The sequence below is a fragment of the Lissotriton vulgaris genome, chromosome 2_1, assembly GCF_964263255.1.
Source record: "Lissotriton vulgaris chromosome 2_1, aLisVul1.2, whole genome shotgun sequence".
NCBI classification, from domain to species: Eukaryota; Metazoa; Chordata; class Amphibia; order Caudata; family Salamandridae; genus Lissotriton; species Lissotriton vulgaris.
The window spans coordinates 12,510,190-12,537,568 of record NC_141687.1 but is presented as its reverse complement, the minus strand read 5'-3'; the positions used below and the strand labels follow the sequence as shown (position 1 = coordinate 12,537,568).

The 27,379-nt window shown below is 46.2% G+C and overlaps 1 protein-coding gene across 1 annotated transcript in view; it reads left to right on the top strand.

The window, feature by feature from the left end:
• Nucleotides 1–27,379, top strand: part of LOC147729455 (CD5 antigen-like) — a 335,364-nt gene that overhangs the window by 169,226 nt on the left and 138,759 nt on the right. The window contains exon 3 of the mRNA XM_086954324.1: nucleotides 9,204–9,518. Coding sequence (XP_086810450.1) covers nucleotides 9,204–9,518 — 315 coding nt within the window. The remainder of the gene's footprint in view (nucleotides 1–9,203; nucleotides 9,519–27,379) is intronic.

Below are 27,379 nucleotides of genomic sequence, written 5' to 3'. Positions count from 1 at the left end.
TCATAAAGACACACTCAAAGGAATGTGCATCTTCCGCAGGAGCTTGGGAAACCCAGGGTCATGAAGTGGACATTGTCCGTTCGCCGGCTACGTGAGAGCAAGAAACAAAATGGATGCCGTATCTAAAATGGAACCCGAGGGTTCAGAAGAGGAAACCCGTAAATAAGACGAACCCTTCCAAATAGTGTAGCGAAAACGCGTACACCTATTACACTCGTCATTTGCGGTTCGTAGATACCAAACTCGTCCATATCCGAGCATGTCAAAAACGTTGTTACGATTCTCACGGAACCTCACCAGCTGATCCTATTAAACCAGATCAACTCAAAACATTTCTTCAACATATTCTACCATTATGCAGGGAGTCGAATAATCTATCGCTGACCTTGGCATCCATACCACTCGCATGTAAGCATGCTAAAGTAACACTGCTAGAAAAAAACATCTTTGCAGCCATCCAAGCTGAAAAACTATTGTCCTATAGCTCCCTTTCGTGGCTAAAGCAACTGAATCTCATGTGAACACCATCCCCACAGAGTTAGTAGAGCTCAATGAGATACTGGACTCCTCACAAAACGGTTTCAGATTATGCCACAGTACCGAATCCGCTTTGTTGGCAGTGAGGGAGCAAATTCAAAGCAGTTTTGATGAAGGAAAGTCCACTGCTCTAATTCTTCTTGACATAAGCATCGCTTTTGATATGGTAATCCCATGATTTCCTGTTGCACCGCTTGCAGGGGACAGGGATTGGGGGGCTAGGTTGAGAACTTTTCTGGATGATATTACATTCCAGGTCACTGTACCACTCCACTGTTCGCAGGAGTATGCTATCCATTACGAAATGCAGCAGGAATCAATATTCAGCCCTACGCTCTTTAATATCTACCTGCAACACCTCGCGGTGATAGCAAAAAGCAGAGACTTGTCATTAGTCTTACGCTGATAACACCCAATTGGTTATCTCTTTTTCCAAGAAATGCAAAAGTAACCTTGTTAAATTTAAGGAGGACATGCTGGCCATTGCTAATTTGATGACAGCAAACTGCCTGCTGTTAAGGAGGCAGTGAAACATTTGGGAATATGGATCGACAGTGGGCTATCCTTTGAAACCCAAACAAAAGCGTCTGCGGGTGCTTGTTTTGGGAGTTTGCAAGGATTAAAGCCCCTTCTAGGTTTCTTAGACTTGCAAACTCACTAGAACATTATACAAGCCACTATTTTGTCCAGACTGGACTACAGTAGTCCCCTTTACCTAGGCGCTAATACATCTGGAATTCAGCACTTACAAAGGGTACAGAAAAGGGCAGCACACACTCTTTTTGCTCTCCCTAAATCTTGCTCAGTGTCAAAGCTTTTACCTAAGTTAAACTTGCTGCCTGTTGATAAAAGAATCCAATTTAAGACATTGTGCTTTGCTCACTAAATTCTGACCCAACAGGCGCCCCATGTCTTAGCAGAAATGCTAGCACTGTACTTACCACGACATACATTGCACTCAGCCAACCAGTTTTTAGCCTGTACCCCCAAGTCCTTCGAGCAAGAGCTGGAGGCCATTCTTTTAAGGCTGTGGGGTCCGGACTCTGGAACTCTCTTCCTGTATCCATTAGAGGTATTCATTCGGAACCATCTAGCTTTTTGAAATGCCATAAAAACCTGGTTATTCCCAGATTAACCTCTGTCTTGTCTTCCTGCAACATGTACCTTGATAGGACAGGGATGACCCGTCACAGGGGTAGCCATGCGCTGTATTAATCCTTTAAAAAAAGAATAATAATATTACGCATGAATGTCAAGTTCATCAACATTGAATTTTTTAACATATCGAACAAAGTCGGAAAAAGGCAATTCATCAATATAGCATTTCTGTAAAAAAACAAGATCAGGAAAATACGATGATGCATATTTTGGTGAAAAAACCCTAAAATTTGGAGAAGACACCTTCATCAAGGCGGAGGAGTCAGCGGTTCCAGCATGTATGGTGAGACAGGGAAGGACACAATTTCCCTGCAGGCAGCGTGTGAGCAATAAAGGAGTGAAATAGGGCTGGAGGAGCCCCCCCACGTGGCGAAGGGACTCGGGAGGCCCTCACTGGACACTGTTTGCCTTACACTGCTTTAAGGGCGATGTTTCCATAACTGCACACAGGCCTGCACTGGGGGACACCTGTGGGGGTGCTGCACATGGAGTGAAAGGGGCCCAGGGATAGGAGCGGATCATCGCCACTAGATGAGTCCACTGGTCGACACTGCACACTTTTCTGGGACACTGTCATTTGGGCGAGAAAACGCCCCCTACCTACCCAGGCCCTGTGTCAAGCATCATGGGTAGGGACATAGAACCAAAACCGCCACGACAGGGCAAGATAGACCAGTACACAAAGGTCATCGTCCCTCCTCCTGAGGAACATTTCCTCCCCCATTCGGACACAGACACCTTACTTAAGGCGATTCACGCATCGAGGATGGCACTGGAGGGGGAGATCGGGGCTGCAGGCACGGAGGTGTCGCTATTACTGCAGTATCTTTGGAATTTTGGCGGATAGGGTCACAGAGACCAAGATTCGGCTGGGCGAAGCGGAAGACTCACTACAAGACCTATGTAAAGGAATAGCAGAACTACAATCCTCCCACAAGGACCTACTGTGGCGGGTGGATGATGAAGAAAGTCTGCCGCAACAACCTCAGCTTTGTGGGATTCAGAGAGTGAATCGACTGGACAAATATGCCTGAGTTCCTGCATTCGTGGCTCCTACGCACCTTCCCGAAAGACAAATTCTCTGCCTGTTTCATCATAGAGCGGGCACACAGGGTGTTGATGGCCCGACCTCCTGCAGGAGAACAACCCGACCCGTAACAGCACGTTTCTTGAACTTTCTAGACAGAGACATGATCCTTAGGAGAGCCACAAAGCTTGGGAAGATCTGGCATGAGAACACACGTATAATGATCTTTCCGTATTACAGTAGGGAGGTGCAGAAGCAGAGACGTACATTCGACTCAAAGTAAAAGTCAAATTACGGGAACATAAAATGCAATATATGTTGTTTTTCCCCGCAAAACTGAGAGTGCTATTCCTGAGCAAATCCCACTTCTTCCAGATGCCGGAGGAAGCCTGCCGCTGGCTGGAGGAAAGGCCCACCCTGAGAAGATGGGAGGCGCTGTCTCGCAGCGTTGTGTCCTCTGGGAGGAACGTCGAACGGTCCCCGGACCCACACAGATCGCTGAGACCCATAGGGGTCGCCAGCTGGAGGCCACTCCCTATGCTCCAAAATATACTGGCAGGTTCAGAAGGTGCAGTGCCTGTTGCCTGGACTCTCGACTCTCGCCGGGCTCCCACACACTTCGCTCACATGGTCATCCTCAGCCAGACACAGAGAATGAAATCAGGTACTTTTTCTCCGGAGACTAGGGGACTGCGTACCCCTCTCTGCACCCACTTGGCAGCTGAAATACTGGCACTGGAATGGGATGCTTCAACAGATGCTGCAGCCACCCAAGGAGAATGACCGGATTCCCACTCGTGACAAGGGGCCTGGGAGGTTGGATGTGGACTATATTGACATTTTTGAGCATGCAAGTTGGATACGCACACCCCTTTTCTTTCTTTCTCTTTATTCTTCTTACCTCCTTTCTGGGTTCCATCTGCCAAAACCTATGGAGACCTAGAGGGCACCCGCAGAGCCGTAAGCAATAACCCTGCAGTGGCTACAGACTTGAATTCTCGGCAGATCTCCCGCTTTGGCAGTTGAGCTCTTTCCTGGCTTTGTTTATCCCTCAGCTTTATTTTTCTCCGGCTGGTTCTTTCTAAGGGGGATTTTTAGACTGCTGCGAGAATTGGAACTTGTGGCGTGAGTTGGGAGGGGGAGGGCGATAGATATCCACCACCCTAGGGTTCACTCCCCAGCGACTGGTGGGGGAGGAGACGTGGGGAGGAGGGGGGGAGGGTGGACTGGAGGGTTAGCAATAGTTTTATGGTTGGTTTTTTTAAGTTTGTTTTGAATAGCAGTCACATGGTCACTCAGCGAGGCCCACTTACCTGTTGCCTCCACCTGGAGTATCATGTGGCCACGCCAGTCTATGGCCCCATTGAGTGAACATAGACTCCCCGCAGACGGGATGGAGATGGTCCCCTATAAGATACTTACATGGAATGTGAATGGCTTAGGGGATAAAAATAAGAGAGGGCTGGTGTCCACATCCATAAAACGAATGCATCAAGATGTTATTCTGCTGCAGGAGACCCACCTTAAGGGGACAAATTGTAAGTTTCTGACAAGAGAAGCATATACAGTATTAGCACATGCGGGCTACGCAGCGGGCTCTTGGAGGGTGGCTTTCCTAATAAGAACACCCCCCTTTCAGGATGACTTGGTCATGGGCAGACCCCCAGGGCACGTACTTGGGAGTGACAGGGATGTGGGGTAGATGGAAGGTCACAATAGTTTCGATTTATGCCCCCCGAAGTTACAGGCCAGGACTCTGCATGGACTGACTGATATCCTGTTAGACACACCCGATACATTACACATTATAGGGAGTGATTGTAATGACATCCAATCTATCCCTATGGACCACTGTGGGAACCGTACTGACCAATCCCGGCCACGCCGCTGGCCAGGGTAATGAACACATTGGGTCTGATCGACTTATGGCGGCTCCTCCACCCAGACAACAGAAGTTATTCATACTATTCTGGTGCCCTTAAGGTGCACTCTCAACTGCACTTTGTCTTTCTTCCACAGCGGGCCGCAGGGACTGTCTGTGAGCAGGAATATCTGGTGAGGGGGATCTCTGACCATTCCCCACTTTTGGTTAGGACAGGATTGAAGCCCAGGGCGCAAGGTTGGAACTGGAGGCTGACGGCCTGGGACCTGCAAAACACTGTGAGATGGCGGGGTCTCCGGGCTGACACAACGGTGTATTTTGCTGAAAATGGAGGCTCAGTGAAATCGTGAGTCATAGTGTGGGAAACCTACAAGACAGTGCTCTGTGATAGGGCCAAAAATCGAATAACTTGGGAGAGGAGGAAGGCACAGGAGGAGCTCACTAGCCTGGAAACCCACATTTTGGAGTTAGAACAACGCTATCTTGTGGGGCGTGACGTACAGGTCCTCTGGTCCCTGACTGACACACAACAGCGGTAGAAATCTCTATTAATGGAAGAGGCCAAAACGCAGGCATAGGAGACCCTCCATGGTTGGGGATAAATCTGGTAAGCTACTAGCCTGGCTCAGCCATAAAGAAATGGACGCCAGATGGATAGACACCATAGTGGACAAACAGGGGCAGGCGCAAAAAGGAGACGCTCAAAGAGTGCAGACATTTGCCTCCTACTTTAAGGCTTTCTATGAGGCCAGGGGCCTGGGTGGCTCAGGGGAGATCCTAGCATATTTGACCACTATTCAAACCCCAAGTTTAGCGGATGAGGATAAGGAGGAACTTTAAGCAGCTATATTGGTGACCACTAAGTTACGCCATGGGAAGTCCCCAGGTCTGAATGGACTCCCAGCTGAATTTTACCAAAAAGGGGCATACCTCCTGGCTGTGCACTTGTTAGCACTGTTTAAGGACGTGGCTCAAGAGGGTACCCTCCCATTAGATCTCAGGTTGGCCACGATCATCCCCATCCATAAACCGGGAAAGCCCCCGAGGACTGTGCGTCCTATCGCCCAATCTCCCTCCTCAATATAGAGGATAAGCTACTGGCGACGCTACTGGCCCTCCTTTTGCGTCAGGTAATCTGAAACCTGGTGCATCGAGATCAGACGGGCTTCCTACCAGACCGAGCGACCAGACTGAACCTACGGCGGACCCACAATTGGCTTATGGCAGTGCAGGGTAGGGAGGAGCCCCATATGTTCCTTTCTTTAGATACCAAAAAAGCATTCAACAGTGTCCATTAGCCCTTCTTAGAGGCGGCTCTAGTTAAGTTTGGCATAGCCCCCAAATTCAGACACTGAGTGGGACTCCTGTATGCGGACCCCAGAGCCCGGGTTAAAGTAAATGGGCTATTATCTGAGGACTTCCCTATTCGGAGAGGTACCCGGCAGGGGTGCCCTCTGTCCCCCCTGCTATTTGCTTCACCATTGAAATAGTGGCATGCGTGGTCCGACAGATGGCAGATATATGGGGGCTCCAAATTACACAGAATGATTTAGAGGAAGAAAAGATTTTGTTTTAGGCGGACAATATCCTGTATATGTTACCCACCGGCCGCTATGGTCCCCGCACTGTTCAAGCTCCTGGGCAGGTATGGCTCCTTCTCGGGCTATGCGATAAACTGGCATAAATCGGTCCTGTGTAGCCCGCGACCTGAGGAGTCGTGGGCCCCTCAATCTTGGGCTCTCCAGGTGACACAGACAGATTTCACGTATTTGGGAATCTACCTAACCACGGATAAAAATCTCTCCTACCAAAAATAAATTCAGCGAGTCATAACAAACTTTGCAGCTGATGCCCTGAGATGGAAAGCCCTCCCCCTCACGATAATTGGATGAGTTGCAATGTTTAAAATGATTACATTGCCCTGCTTTTAGTATGCCCTCCAGAATGAATATTTCCCTCTTCCCAGACAGACGTTTAGGGTGAGAGACGCAGAACTGCGCACACTGTTGTGGCTGGGGAAGCAACCGAGGACAGCCCTGCGTCCGTTGCAACGAAAACCAGTACAATGGAGGGATATCCCTGCCAGATATTGAGGCATACTATTGGGTGGAGCATTTGGCATCGCTAAATGAATGGCTCCATGCCCCGGCTGATCACCCCACCTATAAGTTGGAGCAGGATACAATGGCACGCCGTTCTTGCCTATTCTAAATGGGGGTCCAGGTAGGAGGCGATTGCTTCCGGCCACGCAAACAACCGTACAGATATAGGACAGGGCGACAAAGACATTGGGATGGACACGCAAACCGACAAAGCAGACACCGATCTGGGGCTGCACCGGCTTGAGGGAACTCCACAAACTTAAGGGCTTTGGTGGTTGGGATGACATCGGTATTTCTACATTGGGGGATGTGGTGGTGAAGGGGGCATAAATCCTTTCAGACTCTGGCAAAGGAGTTTGGGTTTTAAATACGCACAACTGCATCTTCCATGGAGAGCCGAGAGTCTGCTCTTCTCTCCCCTGCCAGAATATGCCCCGCTGGGTGGCCACCTATTGCAAGAGCAGATACCCAACAAGACAGTCTCTTTAACGTATAGGACCTTGAATAATAATATGCCCGACGGACTGGAGAAACTGAGAGAAACATGGGAGCCGAACCTGGGCACTATGGACACAGTAGACTGGTAGGCTGCCTGATTAACCATAGAGAAGTGGCAATTAAATCCCGCCTCTGACTTATCCAGTACAAGATGTAACATAGGGTGCATTTGGACAGGGCGTAGCTCCACCAAATGGGCCGGGCCAGTGATCCAAACTGTTTGCATTGTAGACAACCACAGTGGGACTTCTATCATATTATCTGGGTCTGCCCCGCCATCCATACATATTGGACGCAAGTACTGGGAGAGATGAATTAGGTGCTTGTAACCTTTTGGTACAAGGAGGGACAGAGCCAAGACTATGATATGGGCAAGGTTGTTTATTAACAGCACAACAGTCCATTCAGTAAAGAAAAGGGGCACACGTGGCTATCCTGGGGCTGTCCTGGGAGCTTCGGTCTCCGCCGTGGCTCTCTCCCTGGATTCCGTCTGCCAGCTCGCCCACCGTAAAGCATAAAAGGAAACAAATGTGGCTGTTAAATACAGCACTTATAAGCAATCGATATGGGAGGGGGTGTGAGGGAGTAAGTTTTGTGGGTTGCACAGATACCACCACCAATGCTCAATACACCCCGAGAGTGCAGTGCAAACAGAGGCTTCACGCTGTCTGTTGACTCCCTCCTACCCGGTCCCTCCCCACTTGAATCTGAGCAAGGTACGCAAACGGTCACGCACCTGAGTTAGCCACGCGTCCTCCTGCGTGTGGCTGGGCGATGGGCGGTATCGTTGGCCTCCTGGCTTTCCCGGGTCGTCCTCTCATCGCTGCTGTCCTCGCTCGGGGTTAACCTCCTGCTCCGCCGTGTCGTCGTGGCTCCTCCGGACCTCCAGACCTTCTTTCGGCGGACCCGCTGCAATTCCTGGATACTCTTGGTAGATACCGTTCGCGGAAGCCTCGTTCTCCGGGTTCTCTTCTGCTCCTCTCCTTCCTCCGTTCGTGGCTGCAATCTCCCCGAACACCACCGAGACGGCGTCTTCCGTGTCCGCCTTTCTTTCGCCTGAAGCTGCTCCTGATTGGAGCACATGACTCCGTGCCACAGGGGCGGGGCAGGCCGCCTCGTAAGCGAAGCAGGAATTAAAGGGGTCAGTCCAGTCCTGTAGGGAAGAGGAAAAGTCCGTAACAGGACTGCAGTCCTCGACCCGCTGACAGTGTTAGAGGCCACACTTCCTCTGGACCCTACATTCGTACTACTGGGGATACTGGGGATATCCAATGATATTGACTTGAGTCGCCCACGATTGATTTTTGCACTGTTGGTCTTAGTGGTGGCAAAAAGAGAGACTTGGCGCATGTATGGGGGGTGCCACTACCCCCCCCAATTAGGAGAATGGAGGAAAGGAATGCACATTTATATGGCGGCAAAAAGGGTCACATATAAAGCAAGGGGATATCCACTGAAGTTCCGCAGAATATGGGGAAAATGGAGAAGGAATCATGGGCTGGATGGAGGCCTGGGAGCTGCAAGCCCCTGTTGTCCTTTCACAGTGAATCAGAAAGATCTATCCTCATGGACATATGGACATATTTTAGACTCTTGAGGTGACGCCTTAGAAGTGTGAGGGTGTAAAGGGAATAGTCGCTGCCCATTGTCTGTGTCAGAAGTGTTGTATTACTGCAGCCACCCTGGTTAAAAGCTGGTGAGTGGAGCTGAGTCCAAAGAGGCGCCCAATGTATCCACCAGGGACTCTGATCCCGTGCATTCGATCCCATTGGACTCTTCCATTCATATGAGGAATGCATGGTTGGCAAGGGGAGGATGCTACCAACACATCTGCTGGGAGACTAGAAAAGAAAATGTATATTTTTAAAGGATTTATTCCCTCAGCAGGTCATTTGTCATGGTCATGCCATACTGAATATTGTATTCGATGAAGAAGGAGTTTTATTTTCTTGGTTCCTTTAGTTTGCATTCCTTCCCATTGCTCTGTTATCTCTTCCAGGTCCTGATCAGCTCCGGTTGGTGAACGGCGTCAATCTCTGCTCTGGGAGAGTGGAGATCAGGCACAACGGAGTGTGGGGTAAAGTCTGTGATGACGCCTGGGGTCAGGAGGACGCGTCGGTGGTCTGCAGACAACTTAGATGTGGAACGGTGCAAAGCTATCAGTATAATTCTTCATTCGCGGTCAGCTCTTTGCCAGTTCTGATGAGTAATGTCCAATGCCGAGGAGACGAGTCTGCCCTGTGGAAATGTGCCCAGAGAGGCTGGAGTATTAATACCTGTCCAACGGGGAGGAATGCTGGACTCACCTGTACAGGTAAGAGGTGTGACCTGAAGCAAAATCCTTTCATAAAGAATACTTGAGTCACATCTGTCAAAATAAAAAGTGACTTACGGTGGCAAGCATTTCATCAGGTGGGGCTGGATGAACCATTAAGACCCCTCATTAAATATTAAATATTTTCAAGCAGATAATTATGCACTCTGGAATCTTCCCATCACAGTCCCCTTCCCTCCTTCCCTCCCTCCTTCTCTCCCTCCTTCCCTTTCACCCTCCCTCCATCTATCCCTCTTCCTCTCCACAATTCTGTCCCCTCCCTCACTCCCTCCCTCCGTAATCCTTCCCTCTCTCCTTCCCTCCCTCAATCCCTCCTTTCTTCCATCCTTCCCTCTTTTTCTCCCACCCTCATCTCTCTGTCCTTCCCTCCCTCCTCCCCTCCACCCTTCTCTCTCTCCCACTCTCCCTCCTTCCCTCCCTCCTTCTCTCCCTCCTTCCCTCCTCCCCTCCACCCTTCTCTCTCTCTCTCCCTCCTTCCCTCCCTCCCTTGCTTCCTCCTTTCCTCCTTCATTTTCTTTGTCACCTCTATATGCTTGGCACTTGCAGGGTGTCGATGCAGGAGGATACAGGGAAGAGGGGAGTATTTCTACTAGAAATAAAATAAACACTCACTGTTGTTTGGTTGTGTTCCTCTGAGTGTCTTGTGGCAGTCTTCATTACAAGTAGTAACCAGTCTTGTGTACAGTGTCACGATATGATCAATCAGCCTTTCTTAAAGGACCTGTCATGTAGGCAGATGAAATGCCAGAGGTTTCAGTAGAGGCAAGAGAAGCCAACTGTGATTCAACTACCTGCCACCAGTGGGAACCCCATACCACATACGCCCCCCACGAAAGACTGATCCAAACTATGGCATCTGGGATGGCAAGCAGATGCCCTACAGAGGGGTTTCCATTTATAGGGAGAGAATGGGATGCAAACAGCCGGAAACAGAGGAGACTGGACTGCACCCCCTAACTCAACGACCCCGGTAGTATTCCTAACATTTGAGATGGATGCACAGAAGGGCACTGAGAACCCTGACATGAAAGGCAAAAGGATCCTACGGAACATGTCGCGACAGGTGAGACAAGCTCAAACAGAACACACCTATTGCTATCAAGCCCACTAACAAAGGGGAAGGAACTGTCCTCCAGACCTTCCCACACTTACAATATAGCCACTGACGCACTTCAAAAACTTGTCAATAAAGATTGGGGTATACTGAGTGGAGACATCCTGAGGTTCGAGAGGCCACTATTTTTAGCTTAAAGGGCGGCAAGCATTAGAAAATCCCGTGTTCACACATGCCCACAGATACGACTTGAGGTCAGCCAGGTTACCCTATGGGCCATGCAGTGTCTACAACATGACTTACACAACTAAAGACCTAGACCCAGACTTGCCTTCCGAATGGGAATTGCGTAGCCGACAAATTACAACTCAGAAAGAGTAATCTACTTGGTCCTGTGCCCGCGTGGACTTGGCTATGTGGCATGACTTGTAGGAGGGTGAATCCCAGAACCTGCAAACATTGCAGTAACATACGATGAAACAGAGAAACAACCAAATGAGACATGCGCACGCACACATTGAGCTGAGCTAGGTTGTACTGGAAAACTTAGGAACAGCAACAACTCAGAGAATATCCTTTTTAAAAGAAAACAATGACTACAGACACAAAAGAAAGGCGTCAACCAAGAAATCCTTCAGAGCGCATTCAGCTAACAGGGCCACTTGGACACGCTACCACCTGAGATGCTCAGCATGGTCATTCCAGACCAGCAATAAAAACATTCTGCTCACTTCATCAATTCAATTAAATTCAATTCAAATCAATTCAAATAAACGTTATTTGGGTTTTGTTTGTAAAACCATAAACGTTACACAGATACAGGTACTTAAAAACAGTTAAAAAAGTAAATACATAATTTAAAACAATTATTCTGTACAGCTAGTAAATCAGCTGAATTAATAAACATGCCAGGTTACACCGCCTTTACACATCCATACAGGTCCTGGATTTCACAGATGCTTTTAAAAACCCTACTGTAAACAAGATACAGTCTTCCTTCAGGAGTTGAAGATACAGAAGGCCCAGAAGAGCCTGTCTAAAATTAATTCTTTGTAAAATGGGAACCAGAAAGTGCTTACGGGGAATTTCATACAGTTTGCATAAAAAGTGCAGCAGATCCTGCGGAGGCTGACCGTCAAAGGCGCAGGGAGCTAGCACTTGACCTTTGATAACACCCTTAGATCTGGCTAACAGTAAAGGGAAGAGGTTCATCTTGAACCTGGTTAGCAGAAACTTATCAAATGTTGACAAAAAACCCCAAAAGATAAGGTTCCATCATCGGGGTTGTTTTAAGCGTTAAATAAATAGGTTTCAGCACCTCCTTAGCTTCCCTGTCCGCTTTCCTTAAAGTCAGAAAGGCTATCTTGGTTAATTTCACATCCTTCTTGACGATACTGTCAGGGTTGGCAAATAAAACACCACGCCCTATCCCTTCAAAACTTCCTTTGATATACATAAGCCAGGGAATAAGGACTGAGTTATCACAAGACATACACTCTCTTAGTATTAAATGGTTGAGAGTTAAATATTTATTCAGCCCACACTTAAAGCCTAAAGATCAGGGGTCGCAGGGCAAGAACATCACTTAAGTAGGTGACCCCTAGTTTCTCATGGACCACTAAGTTGGAGGTTCCACGCGGAACACATAGTAGGCGTTTCAGGAAGTCATTCTCCACTACCTGCAGGGAATCTGCGGCAGTGTATCCCCGGATTTCACTACCAAAGGTGGCTATGGCCAGGCCTTTAGCTTGGTAAACTTGCAGTATAGCTCCTGTTGGTTTCTTCCCTATTTTAGAGGCAAAGGTAAAAATTGCAGTGTTTACCCGAGCCAGATCCCCTTTTTTCCTCAAATTAGGGGACCCCATTTAAGTTGGTTGTCAAATAGGACCCCTAAATAGGAAAATACATTCGTACGAGGGATCTTGACTGGGCCAGCACTAAAGTGAAAGCTCTTTTTCGATTGTTTCCCCACTTTCATGACGTAGGACTTGGAATTATTGATAGCCAAGTCCCAGTCAGACATGAATCTGGAAAATGTGGTTAAAAGGGATTGGCGAGGAACAGAGCAGTCCAGAGGGCCCAGGGAATGGCCAAGAACTGCCCAACAGGACAAATACAAACACTCGGAACAGGAGGAAATAGGTGGAAGAACTGTGACAACACAAGGTTCAAACCACTGTCATATCATAAAAAGTACACTGGAAATACCAACTAAACTGGAAATAGCAACAAAACATATAGTACAAATGATATTAATAATGTGAGGAAATATACACAACACCACATATATCCCCTTCAACTAAGTAGTGACAAAATCATTGAACTTTTTAAGTAACAATTGTGTTCTAAATCTCATCCAAACCATTGGCGGGCGGACATCATGAATATTTCCAGTACTCGTAGAATTGTGTCTTTTGGATTTGGCCTTTCTTCCCCATACGTAAGGCTTCAACTTCTCAATTCCACACACAGGCAAGCATTTCTCTTTCAATAATGGAATATCTGAGTTCAACATCTTTCATTCTTCTTGAGGCAAAACCAACTGTCACTTCTTTGCAACCAACCATTTGGGACAAAACTGCCCCCCCACCATAGGAGCTGGCGGCACCAGGGACATAAGTGTCACGACATTAAACATCTGCTTGAAGAGCCGGAGCAGACAGATCGCTGTCCTTAATAGCTTGAAAATGCTCTTGACAGGTAGAGTTCCAAATAAAGTCAGCACTTTTCTTAAGAAGACCTCTGAATCATTTTGTCAAGCTTGCAAAAATCCTTATAAATCACGCATAGAATTCACACAACCCATAAATGATTTGAGTTGTTCTTTATTAGCAGGGTGAGGCACCTTGACAATGCCATCAACAATGCTGGGCTTTGTTTTGACATCCTCTTGAGAAAGAATGTGACCCAAATACTCACTTTCATTGACTGCAAAGATGCATTTCTCATCTCTTAATGTTACACCATCCCTTTTTTGGTCTCGCCTAAGCAGCGCGCATGCACTGCTTAGGAGAGAGTCCTAATGCCATCGGCACAGCTTGCAAAAACATGCTCGCATTGCTTGCAATGGCAACCTATGCACGTCTGGCAATTTCCTTGCAGAGCGTGTGGCGCCATATGTTGGCGCCATATGGTCGCGCGTTGCTGCACGCTCCCCCAAGGGATTCACGCAGGCCCCTCTACTGCTACTGCCGCACGAGGCACGCGCTTGTCCTTTTAAACTTGTACCTACGAATATATGAATTTTTTACTGGTCTGAGATTTTCTCCAATGTTTCTAGCTATGTTTAAATTAACCTTTTAAGCCAGGAAAATGTCTTTTTTGGGGGCAAGGGGTTAACTAAAATGGTACTTAGTTTTCATTTGTGTGCACCTGGCTTTAAAACCAGTGGAGTGTGTGGAGTTTCGTTTCCTACTCTGATCATCCTGATATCATCTGTAGTTTGCTCCCGCGGGTCAGTTGCTATTGCCGTAGATGATAACAGACTTGAATCCAGTCCCTTTGAGTAGACTCAGTGACTGCATGTGTCCCACAGTGGTTCGTTAACAGACATTCGAAGAGAGCTGCGCATTTGGGTATCGTCACATGTGGTTCTCAAGGATTCTGTCACAGACCTCAGTCTGCTTGAATATGACCATAGCCAGGTTATTGCGTTTAATAATTCGCTCTTATGTATTCGGTTGTAAATCCTTTGTAATGGTTACTATTGTTTGGCTTGCGTGTGTTTTTTGGTGTTTTTTTTTACCAATTTGGGTTTCTACCATATGAAGGAGTAGCATGCATGTTTCTTGGATTGACATAGGTGTATGAACTATTTGAGCAGGCCTTCCCTGCATCGCTTTCTTGCATCTACCGCCCTCCTGTAGTAGGAAACAAGAAATCTTTCTAAAGAGGTGTGAAATAAAATAGCACCGCATATGATAGCTCCCCACTCACCACACATGCCAATGTCATGTTTTAGAGTGATGCCGCACCTTGTAATATCAGGGCAGAAAGATCCCCGATCTGCTGACTTCCTCGCTGTGTTATTTCTGTTTCTGGTTCTGGACTCTGGGATCTGCTTTTTGACAAAACGGTTTCCACCTGTAGTGAGTTCTCATTCTGCACTTTAAGTTAAATTTATTGTAATTAAAGTTGCATACCTCTCTTTTTCAAATCCTTTTTTGTACGCAGAAGACAGTATTATAGTAAGTAAAATTCTTTATTGTGTAGTTAATAAAAACCATTACAATATGAGATGCAACATTGATTTAAGATAGATCTGAGAAAGCACTTTCTTATAGAACAATAAAACGAATTTTTTTTAAAAGATAAACATAATATTGGTACTGGTAAAAAAAAAATTGTAAGTGCTAATTCAGATTTCTATATAGTACAGGTTAAAAAGTTCAGAAAGATCAAATTTGTAGTAGGTCTTGACACAATTTCAGTTTTTTTTCAAAATTGATAACATATTTAATTGTTCGACAGATAAATTGAGGGTCCGCTGAGTCCAACACTTGGACTATGGCTGAACGACATGTGCGGATTCCCAGTTTATTGAATTTTGCCTTGAGCAGGTGCCGACGTTCACTGTCTAGTTGCGGGCAAATGCAGATCAGATGAATAAGGTCTTGTAGCGAGCGCTGTAATTTCTAGGGAGGATTTTAAATACTTTGCATACTGGGAGTTTGGGTTGCTTTGCATGGCTTCCCAGATAGCAAGATTAATTTGTGTCTCACGGTTCAGCCACACATTATACCAGAATCTAACTGTGTCGTATTTTTTTTGCAGTGCTTGACACTTCAATCCAAATTCAAGCCGAACCTGGGCGGGCGAGGCATCGCATGGCAATCTAAATATGCGTTTATACACCCTTGTTTGAATTTTGTCCAAGAGCAACGCGCTCTTTCCACAATGTACCACACTGCCATAAGCTATTGTTGGAAGTAGCTTGGCTTTGATGACTGTTAAGAGGGGGGTGAACAGAGGGCCCTTAAGCGACTTAGATAAACTGCTGAATGCATGGAGTAGCGCTGTTCCTTTCTTCTCAATGTCATTGAAGTGCGCGGAGAAGGTAAACCGTCTATCCAAGTATATTCCCAAGTACTTATAATTGTCCACTACTTCCAGTTTGTTATTGTCAATTGTATAATTCAGTACTTTTGTACGACGGTGAGTTATAATCATGACCTTTGTTTTCGTGGTGTTTATTTGCAGAAGATTCTGTTTAGTGTATTCAGCCAGTTCGTTTATGAGACGTTGCAGTCCTGTTTTCGTCTGACTAAGGAGAACCACGTCATCAGCGTAGGAGAGGTGCGTGAGGGGCATTACTCCTAGGCGTGGGGGGTGTGCATTAATCCCATCAAGCCTTGGTGTCAAGTCGGCCATGAATAAATTAAACAGATGGGGGGCCAAGACACAGCCTTGCTTTAGACCTTCATAGGTGCCGATCTTCCTCGTGAGCCGGTTGCCGTTATCAATCTTTACCTGCATCCAGGTGTTGGTATATAGGTCCATTATTGGGTTTAAGATCGCGTCCGGCAGGCCCTGCTGCTTCAATTTTGACCAGAGTAATTGTCGGCTGACACGGTCAAAAGCCGCCTTAAAATCCACAAAGCATAAATGTAGTACTTGGTGGTTTTGAAGGGTTTTTTCAGCAATCAGGCTTATCGCTACAGCGTTTGCCATGGTACCTATGCCACGGCGGAACCCTGACTGGTTTACAGGTATTTTGTTGTTGTTGTCAGACCATTTTGTTAGGTCGGCTAATACCAATGAGGCATAATACTTTGCCTCGGCGTCAATAAGCGCTATCAGGCGGTAATTTACAGGATTTTTTCGGTCACCACTTTTGTAGATTGGGTTGATGATTGCCCCTCGCCAGCTTTCCGGAATCCGACCACCAATGTTTATTATCCGAAACAATTTGTAAAAGTTGCTGGCCCAGAAATGAGGATCCTCTTTGTAAATTGCCTGAGGAACGCCGTTCGGTCCAGGTGCACTATCTTTCCTGCTTTTCTTTATTATTTGTAGTGTGTCTGCTTCCTCATATGGTTCTGGATCTTGCTGATTGATGGTAATAAGATCAAGTGCTGTTGTATCTGCATCGGATCTTTTGAATGCTGAAATTTCTTTTAGCGGAGGAGATTTCATAGGATTTATTGAGAAGGTATCAACTAGATGCTGTGTCCATGCCTTTTCAGTAATGCAGGTCATGCATATAGGGCTAGATGATCTGTTAAGTGTATTTACTTGCATCCAGAATGCTCTGGAATCAGATTTTTTTGCATTATGTATTATTTTTGTCCAAAAATCAGTAACCTCGTGTTTTTTTTCGATCCAAATTTGTTTCTTATAAAGTTTCTTTATGAGACGTACGTCCTGCCATACCATGGATTGTGAACTATGACCTTGTGCTCTCCTCACGTTCTTTGCCTTATGCCTTGTATTGACATGGAGTTTGGTCTTTGGTAATTTATCCACAAAGGCAACCCACGTTTCCATGGCTAGCTCATTTTCTAGGGTAAGCTCATGCAGTAAATTCTTTGCATCTTGAGCTATTTGCGGGAGTGTGGCACTTGTCCACTTTAAGCGTTTCAAGTTGATCGTTGAAGTATTCCCTGCTAATTTTGGTGCGTTTAGGTGTTTTGAAGGTGTTAGTTTAATTTCGATATGCTGGGCCAAATGATCACTATCTGGAAAGAATATAATTTGGAACTTTTTGATTAATCCCAAGATTGGAAGGGAGACAACAGTATAATCCAAAATTGTGGTTGAGCTAGGACCGATGTGAGTGCTGTTGGGGGGTCTGTCCTGGCTTATTCTCCCATTTAACACTCGTAGTCCTTGCTGTTCTAGCTCCCACAACAACTGCTGTCCCATTTTATCCAATTTCTTTGCGTGCGGAATTTCCTGTGTTTCGACAGCCCAGAGTTCATTAGCTGTAATGATATTTTCTTCATCCTCATGCGGATGAAAGAGATTGGCATTGAAATCGCCTGTGAGTATTATTTCCCAAGTTGGCTCTTCTAGGCGGAATTTTCTTATTACATCACTGAGTTTCTTGAATAACTCTTGTTTAACCTTAGATTTTGGGTGGGCATAGATATTAATCAGAATAACAGTTCCGATACCGACCGGGGATCCCATTTCTAGTTTAATTATTTGCATATCTGTGGAGGATGCTGGTATCTGGGAGGACTCGATGTTTAGTGCTGTGGAAATATAGACCGAAAGACCCCCCTTTGCTCGCCCATAATTTTGGGTTCGAGTGGCACTAACATGGAAACCTATCCTGCCCGGGACATCAACTATAGATGTTAGCCATGTTTCCTGTAGTGCAATGATGTCATAGGTATCCCAGGAGTCCGTTTTATTTTTGTCACTTATGATGTTTTTTGCTCCCGCGATATTCCAGGATAGAATTTTTACAGGGTTTTGATCTAAGTGGGTGCCCTGAGTGTTATTTCAGGCCTCTCGTGTTCCATGATGTGATCGGTATTGAACTTCAGGCTTCCGATTTTCCGCACCCCTGGCACCTTGCAATACCGAGTATGTGATTCTTTTTGCCACTAGACTATTTACTCCTGTGCGGTGTTTCATCAAGAGAGGGGACGGGTAACCTGGTGTTACCTCTGCTTTCAGAGTGATTCCCCACTCATCAAATTTAGTGATTTCATTGAGTAATTTCGTGGCTGTTTCACTATTCCTCCAGGTTGTTAAAGTGCCGTCCTGCATTGAGTAGTTGTCTGAGTTAACAAATTCTATTGATAATAAGTCATCAGATGTTAGATGGCTGAGGCTCGGAATTACAGATGTCAAGTGTAGGATGTTTCCTCTATTTAGATAGTCTTGTGGGCCTTGTGGTTTATAATTTAGAATGAAGAGGATCCTTCCATTTATGTTCGTTTTTTTTCCTTGCGTTAGCTCATTTGACCCATATCTCGATGTGTTGTTTCTTTCATTAACCTTAGCTTTGTTGGGTGAATTATTCGTATTGTGCTTGTTATCCTCCCTCCCTGTGTATATGGGGGGGTCGGTTACCTGTGTAGATGAGTTTGGTGCTTTTTTTACCGGGCAATACGACCCATGGATTAATGCATGCTCATTGATGGTAGTTGCTTGCAGTGATCCTGTCCTTATTCCTGAATCCGGCCCACCATCTGTTTGGAATCTATCTAGGACTGTTGTTACTCTGAGTGGTTGATATTCTTGCAGACTTTTGTCAGCTATCACTTTGACTTGCCTCTGAGTTTTAACGTCCCTTCTGGAGGTTGTTGTTACAGGACTTAATGTTGTATGCAGGGTGAAGGATACTTTTTGTGTGTTTTTGTCAGCTTTAGCAATAGCTTCCCGTAGGTGTCCCTTCTTCACCATTGCACTTGAGGTCTGATCCTGGACTCTTATGATCTGTGCCTGGTCTGATTGAAATATCTGGACTGATGGTTTTGATTTTGTCCCACTGTTTTTGAGGGGACCCTTTGGACTCTGCGTGTTTCTGTTCAATTGAGTGGGTTCAGCGTCCACACTCTCTAGGCTCCAGTCTGCACGACTTTTTTCCATAGAGGGGGTCGAGAGTTCATCATCGTTACATTCCTCTACGGACATTAGTGCATTTGTTGACGGCACCTGAGGTCTTACATTACAATTAGGTACCAGTGCTGTTGGCTGTTGTACTTCGTTTCTTGGGGTCTTGCTCATAGTATTTGACTTATATTCTCCCTTATCTGTTTTTGTTTCGAGGTTCGTTAGAGTTTTGGGAAAATTAAAAATTGGGTAATTAATCAAGGCCTGCTTGTTGGCGGGTCTACTGTTCAATTGTTGGTTTCTGATTTTTCTTGCACGTTTTTTTTGTCTTTTAGTTAAAACTTGTTCCTGATTATTTGTGGCGTTTAACTTCTCTGCTTTTGTTTGTGTTTTTGCTGTCGGATGTTGGCAATTGTTGATCGGGTCCTGGGGTGTGTTCTGTTCTTCCGATGGTTCTCCAGAGTTTGTTTCTGATGCCTTACTCTGCTGAATGTTTGTATCTGCCACTTGTTGTAAAGTTTCTAATTCTATCAGGGCATTTTCACTCCTCACATCTGAATTAAGTGTGGCATGATTAGGTATGGTTTTGTGCTGATCTCTTTCTTCCCATAAATGGTTGGAGCCCAGATTTGTACGTCTGCATTCCTGTAAGATACTTTTAAGGATTGAGGGAAGGTCCCTTAGTTTTTCAAGTATGGGACTACATGTACAAATTGGGGAAAGAACCCGTTGGGTATTATGATTCTTGAGAGATTCAAATGTGGTTGCCATGGCATCAAGCTTTTTATTGATATCAAAAATATACTCAGCGATTATACTCATGAGATTGATTTGGATGTCGAGTTTATCCGACTGCATATTCAGCGTTTTAATTGATGTTTCTAATATTTTTCCTAGGGCTCCATGAAGTTTTATTATGGATTCCAAGTTATGATTAGAGCCGAGATTTCCGGCTTGTTGGGTCTGATTATCCTGGTGATTGGGCGTATTCGCTAAGTGGTTGGGATGTTCCTCGACGTTTTCCTCTGCCATGGTGACTCGTTCTTCCGTGCCCACATTAGACAGGGATGATACTTTGTCCATCAGAATTCGATGTTTAGAGCCTGACAGTTCCCAAGCGCTCGATAATTCTATTATTGTTGCATCCTGGGGGGCTACTTGGTTTGTTTTTTCCAGTTGGTCCAGGGGTGGGTATGCTTCCTCTTCCGACCCACTAGATATCTCAATTGGGTTTTCCTTTGTTGGATCTTGAAGCAGTTGGTAGCTTGCCTGGCAGCCAACCTGGGCTTTTACTTGCACATCATTGGCTGTAATTACAAGTTTGTTGATTGGTTTCATTTTTTTCAGATCGGATTCCCTAATGTTTTTGATTTGCTTGTCATTGACTTTGTTTGTGCATTGACCTTTTGGTGATTCCTTATTGTCAAGGAGAATTTGGGGTTCCGACCAGGAATTACACACCTCATCCTTTTTGGTGAAAACAAACTTTGTATAATTTAGACAGGACTCTTGTCTAGGTGTCGAGTGCTTGGTTGGTTGATCTTTATATGCCTCATCTAAATTACTCGGGGGCCGCTCTTTTGGACTGCTGGCTTCTCAGCTGTGGAACTCTTTACCTCTGACCCTGCGGGGAGCCACCAGCCTACTGGCTTTTAGGAAAGGCCTTAAAACTTGGCTGTTTACTCAGTAGCCTGTCCTCCTTGAATATCTGCTCCACTCTTCCGTTAGTTTTTTTCTGATGTTATGTTTTTTATGTTGCAGCATTGTCTCTTCCTCCGCTAAAGCGCCGGGACACTCTTTTTGAGTAGCCGCGCGCTATAGAAATAATTAAATAACATAACATAACATAACATAACTGGTGTTAATACATTCCTGGTTGTTATGTATGGCCCCTTGTTGGTCTAATTTTGTGTCGCTAATTGTTAACGCTGGAGACATGTTTGTCCTTACTGAGCTCTTTTGGCTTATATGCATTATGCTATTTTCTAGGACATTTTCCATGGTGTTATCTGAGATCCTGTCAGTGGGGCCTTGCGATGTGATGTATTTTGTTTTGGGTTGCGCCTGGCTGTGGCCACCATTTTCCGTGTGCACTTGAGCTTGTATTTGAATTGTGCGCTTGTTAATCTCCTGACCCGTTGGCCTGTATGCCTCAAGGGCTGATGCCGTACTCCTGCCTGGATCCTCTGTATCAATACCATTTGTTGTATTCATGATTGAATCAGGTACGGATGTAGATGTTACTGGCGACTGCATGCTTGGTTTACTTGGTGTCAACGGTTTTTGAAGTCCATTTGGGGTTGCTGGCATTGTGTAAATGGCTGTTACTGGGTCTTTCATAAACGTGAATTTGCTTGTAGGAGTTATTGAGCCAAAAATCGAATAAATTGGTGGTATTAATGAGGTTGTGTGAAACTTAACTTCTTTATTCTCAGAGTTGATGGTTACTGTTTTGTTTTTTGATTTCCGTTTCGTGGGTTGCTGTGGATTCCTTCTTATCCTCCCCGACCTCATTGCTCCAAGGTCAACTGGCAATGCTTGCTCACCTTTTGGTAACGTACTACCTTTGATAACCTTTCGCCAGATGACCAAGACTGAGATTGACCGGGATGAAGTTCCTTATCTTTATTTATTTATTATAAAATAAAATAAAAAAAATATATATATATATATTCTTTTTTTTTTTTTTTTGGGAAGATGGCAAGGTTGGATTGCTTGGTTGGCTTGACAAGTTTGGATTTGATTTGTGTTTGAGCAATGATAAGTGTTGGGCTACGTAGCAACTTGGTTAGTTGTTGTGTTTAGCTGTTATTATTTTGTTACTGACCACCCTGCTCCTGTACCTTCTACTCCTCCACTTTACTACTCCACAGGATACCCAGTAGGAAAGACAGGCCCTCGCTTAAACTGCCTGTCTGTCTTGTCTGACTGTCTTGTCTTTCTGTTCGTGCTGGTGCCCGGTATGTGAGGAGATCGTGGGGAGATTGTAACGGGTCGGTCAAATTGGGCAGTAGCTGTGGGCTATCGACAGGCTCCCACCGATCCGTGCTGCACTTACTACCCACTAACTCTTCCTCGCCTCCTCGTCCACGCCAACCCCCCCTTGCAACTCCTCACCGCCTTGAAGACCTGGTCCTTTGTCCGTTGCTTGCTGTTCCTGCTGCTGCCACTGTCAGGCGCCGTCGGCGGGTCCCCAAGCAAATCGAGCTCAGGGGTAATTTAGTGCAGCTTGAGTCCTCCGCCTCGCCTGGATCGGCTAGGTAAAGACAGCGGCTCTGCACAACTCCTCAAGCCACAAGCAGTTCAAGCTCCTGTTCAAGCTCCTGGCCCCCAGTTCCTTGCACAGGCGGCTCAGGCACCCAGCGTGTTTCCAGCTCCTCTATCTCCTGTGCATTAGTATTTGGGGACTGCTCGCGATCTCGCCGTCTTAATCACGGCACCCCCTGGCTCCCCAGTCTCTCCTTGTACCTCCCTCCCCTTCCCCACGCTCGGCTTGGCAAGCGCCTGCTGCACCAGTGGCGGTGTCGGGTGGGGGGGGTCTCTGTCCGGTCCGGGGCGGGTGGAGCCTTAGCGATCGCGGGACAAGGTGGTGATTGCTGTTTTTACTTTTTGCCGGCCACGGCCGTGGTACTCGCCACTCTCCGCAGCTGCTGCTGCTGCTATACCGCCTTGATACCGCCTTGGTCACGGGAGATGGCGGCTGGCGGCTAACGGCTGGCGTCCGAGCTAGCGTCCGGGCAATGGCGATGTCAATGGCTAGCTTCTCTCACACCCTGCTCAGCCCGGCTTGCCTCCTGGCTCCTCCTCCTACGGTTCCGCACTCAGCACTCCTTCCCCTCAGCAAGGCAAATTCAGCAGTAATATTAGACAGTATTATAGGGTTCTCATCAAGTATTTTACCAGAAAAGACACAGAAATGGCTCCATTTTAAACTGTACTCGTCTACTCTGTGCACATCCGACGTGTTATTTCACTATACTCGACCCCTTCAGAATACATCAAAATGTTATTTCACCGACCTCTTCCCCTTCAGCACTCACAGAACACATTATTTCAACGTCCAGTACATTACAGATGGGACATGCTATTTCACGTACTGGCCTCTTCTGTATTCACAGAACACGTCATGTACTCGTATCACATTCATCAACACAAAAGGGGTGCTTGCATTTGCAGAATCGCAGAGCCAGATTTCGGGTGCACCATTGATTCTTGAAGCAACCATCAGTGGTGGGTTTGGGGTGGTTGGTATTAAGGGATCCAGAGACGTTGCAGCCAATCAGTGGATTTGAGCTATCCGTGGGGGCTCTCCAGAAGGACTGGTCTCTACGTCATAGTATCGCCATCGGTACACCGCCGCCCGCAACCCCACAATACTCTACAATAATACACAGACACAATGTTTTTGGAGAGATAAAGTTGCAGGTTTATTTGGTGTACAAATAATAGGTGGGTTATCTTACAGGCGATCCCGTTTCCCCCGCAACCCCTCGTTGGAGGGCACCTGAAGTTCAGCCAAGTTAAACACCAGCGACCATAGCCCGGTGTGTGGTACCTGGCAGGATCTCTCCTCCCACCGGTGAACCTATCGTCCACCAACTCCGCCCGCTGAACAAGGGAGAGTGAACTCACACCTTTCCGAGCTGGGCGGAGCCTATAAAGCAAGCCCCCGGTTGCTTAGGTTTACAACCGCCCTAAAGACTAACGGGGCGCCGTCGAACTCCAAGTTCCCCAGAAGGACCCCTTGGAGCCTGTATGACTTATGCATGGTGCGCTTAGCACTGGAGGCATCAGGTCCTGTTCCTGCACCTTTCCTGTATCGGGATCGCCCTGTAACTCCTCCACAGCCCTGGGTGTGGCCCCCGCTGCACCCAGATGCAAAGAGGGGGATCTAAGGGACCTCGTTGGGGGAGGGGGGACTTTGCTACAGCCGTTACGGCTGAATGGGCCTGGTGGCAGCCCAGGATGCGACCTGGCGGGAGAGGGGGCAGCAGGCAAAGAGAGCGCGTGGGAGGAGGGGACACTCCTATATACCTATGGCCCGCCCCCTTTCCCCCGTCCCTGGCACCGCCCACCCCTCCAGGATAAGCTGGCTGTCTGTGCCCTCTGCGATACTACGGGGCCTGCCCTCCTATGGGGTCCCCTGCAGGGACCACGGGCATTCTGCAAACCATGTCACGGGGCCAAGGATTCGCGTTCCTCACCAGGGGCACAGCGCAGTTTAGCCACCCAGCCCCGGTGGGGCTAAGAGTTAGACTAAGTTTAGTTTCGGGTCACCATTCTACACATACACAACCTGTGTGAGTCACATTAAAAGTTGATATCAATATTCCAAATATCCCAGCCCGCATATGATCGACTTCCAGTTAAGTGTGCAATCAATGTACATATGATATATTTACATGGATATTGTATGTTACGCTCTTTTTGGTTACCTTCAAATTGATTCTGTGGACTTGTGGGTCTGCTCTGTGTCCTTCTTGCCTGTGGGTCCAGGTGTCTTAAATAGATATTCCACTTGCGGCCTGTTTCAACTTAGTCTAGACAGGTGTGAGTCTTCTGAGTGAGACCACTGTGAGAGAGCAGCCTTGAAACGGTAGACTATGCACCATGGGTCTCCGCTTTAGGTCAGCTGACAGTGAGGATGGAGAGCGCCCCCTTGCATGTCTAAGTAGAAGGCACCGGAGCCATCATCCTAAACAACCACAGCAGGAAAGAGTTCCGGGTCAGAATTGTGGTTTGTGGCTCTGTGTGCACTTCTCTTGAGGCATTCCCTCTTGTGCTGAAGATATCTGTGGCATGTAAATGTTTGTTACTGGAGGGGTTTATATGTAAGTCTGTAAGACAGAGCAGATCAGAGATAGACAGGCCTGATGTACTGTCCGTAACTCTGTGCAGCGCCATTTCTTTACAAAAACAGTTCCAGCCTTTTTTCCTGGAGTGTAGCGTATATGACCGACTGGAAGACGTCTTCCCTTGCCTCTGTTTGCATCTGGTTTTTGGGCGGTCACTATCAGCTGTTTCTTGGACAGCTTGTCTTCTGGGTGTGTTTGAATCTGAGTGAATGTGCTGTATAGTTGCTCTAGACTGGTGATGTCAGGCCTGGTCGGCAGGTACGTGTGGTTTCACATTTATTGTTGCTTGGCGGAGTCTGCTGCATGAGTGAGTGTGAAGTGGGGGCAGCGGCGCTACACGCCTGCCGGACACCCAGAAGAGGCCCAGACGGTATCCAACGCAAAGTAATGGAAGCTAAACAAGCAAAGACCGGCTGCAGGTAAATACTTTTTATAATGTAGCAAGACTTTTGCAAAGTTGCAAGGTACTAATAGACCTGCAACTTCACAAAGTCGACTTCCGTGGAATGCTAGTGCTGCTAATTACTGAGGTGGGTTTTAATGACATATTACGTTTTACAGTGTAATAATTGATGTTTACCAACTCTTGTTGCATGTAAACCGAAATATATTTCAGTATATGTCTTTTTTAACCGTCTACTTCTATTAGCACAAGTTTCCTTTCTGGGGTGACTGTCGGTTGTTGTACGCCTCTCTTATCGATATCGAGCTCGCTGACACGGGATGCACAACTTAGAGCCAAGAGTAAAGTTGAAGTTTTGTTACCAAGCAAGCTGACTCCTACAAGACCAAAGAGCTCCGCTATTGGTTATAGTAAAATATACGGATAGATTGTCTTTCTTTTGTCTTCAAAAGGTCTATTTTATTAGTGGTACCATCAATGTATTTGTGGTCACTGGAATGTTAGGCAGTGGTCAGCTGTGTGAGTTTCCTCACCAATGCGGGCTGCGCTGTTGCTGTGCCTTAGTCCTGCTTCCCCAGCCTTTCATCTCTAATGAACAACGCACACCTTTGAATAAAATGTGTACTGCTTGAATAGGCTTGGCCATGGGTGTTAAGAGCCAAACGTGACCTTGTGTTGACCTTTGAAATAACACTGCAGTGTCGAGAGCATGCCAGGCCTAGCGACTGCCCCCACTGTTGCCAGTTTGTATAAGCAGTAATAAACACTACACTTGCCAGTGCTGAGAGACTTATTTATCACAAACTGTTGGAATATATAGTATACATGACAATGACATGAACACTTGCTTTATAAATTGCAGTTTTTTTATTTTTCTTATTTTCTTTTTACCTATTATTTTAGGTCTGCATCATTTTTGGTTTTATGCTTGGGAATACAAAACATTATATGTACAATCATATACAAACAAACATAAGTACACAAACAATTGGGTATGTACAATAAATCATCAACTTACATACAACTCATTCATGGCCTTCCATTCATACAAAACAAGCAAACTGGTCCCAGTGTCAAAAAATAAACTTCTTGTTCATCAAATGAATAGTCTGTTCTTTAACCTATCTCAAACTTGATTATAACATTTATGAAAGAAGCAAAACAGTCTTTTAACGTGTTCCCCAAGGGTTTTCAGAGAATTTAGGGGAAAGACCTGGGACCTGGTCGGTCGACGCGTTTCGAGCCCTGTGACTGGCAGGGTTCTCTTCAGGACCACACAATAACTACAAGGGAAAGGAAAACACTCGTGATTTTAATGCTCTAAGGGTTCAACACCTTGTTCGCACCCTAACCCCGGTATTTTATGTACTGCCCAAAATACACAAGGATGAAAACAACCCTCCTGGACGTCCAATAGTGTCTGGGTGCGAATCCCTCTTCGAACCAGTGGCTAAGTACATTGACTTCTTTTTGAAACCATTTATTGAAATGGTTCAGCTCATCTAAAGGATACTACGGCTTTCCTTCAAAAGATTGAGACAATACAATTTGATCAAAACCAACAACTAATGGCCACATTAGATGTTGTCTCACTCTATACCCAAATTCCCCAAGACCAAGCATTAGAGACATTGACTTTCTTCTTGGACAAACGTGATAGACCGTTCCAAGTACCAACAGAATTTATAGTAGAACTGGCAACTTTGGCCCTACAAAAAAACTTCTTCACATTCGACTCCGAATTCTTCTTACAGGTAAAAGGAGTAGCTATGGGGTGTCCATTTGCCCCGGAATTAGCGATGATGTTTATGGGACTCTATGAACAAAAATTCATCTATAATGACAACCCTTTCAAAGAGCAGATTTCCCATTATATGAGATACATCAATGATGTATTCCTCATTTGGACTGGCAGCCCTGCAACCCTAAATGAGTTTGTCAACTGGTTGAACGCACGAAGTAACGACATAAAATTCAGTTGTACATCATCTAACACATCCATTACATTTTTGGACGTCAA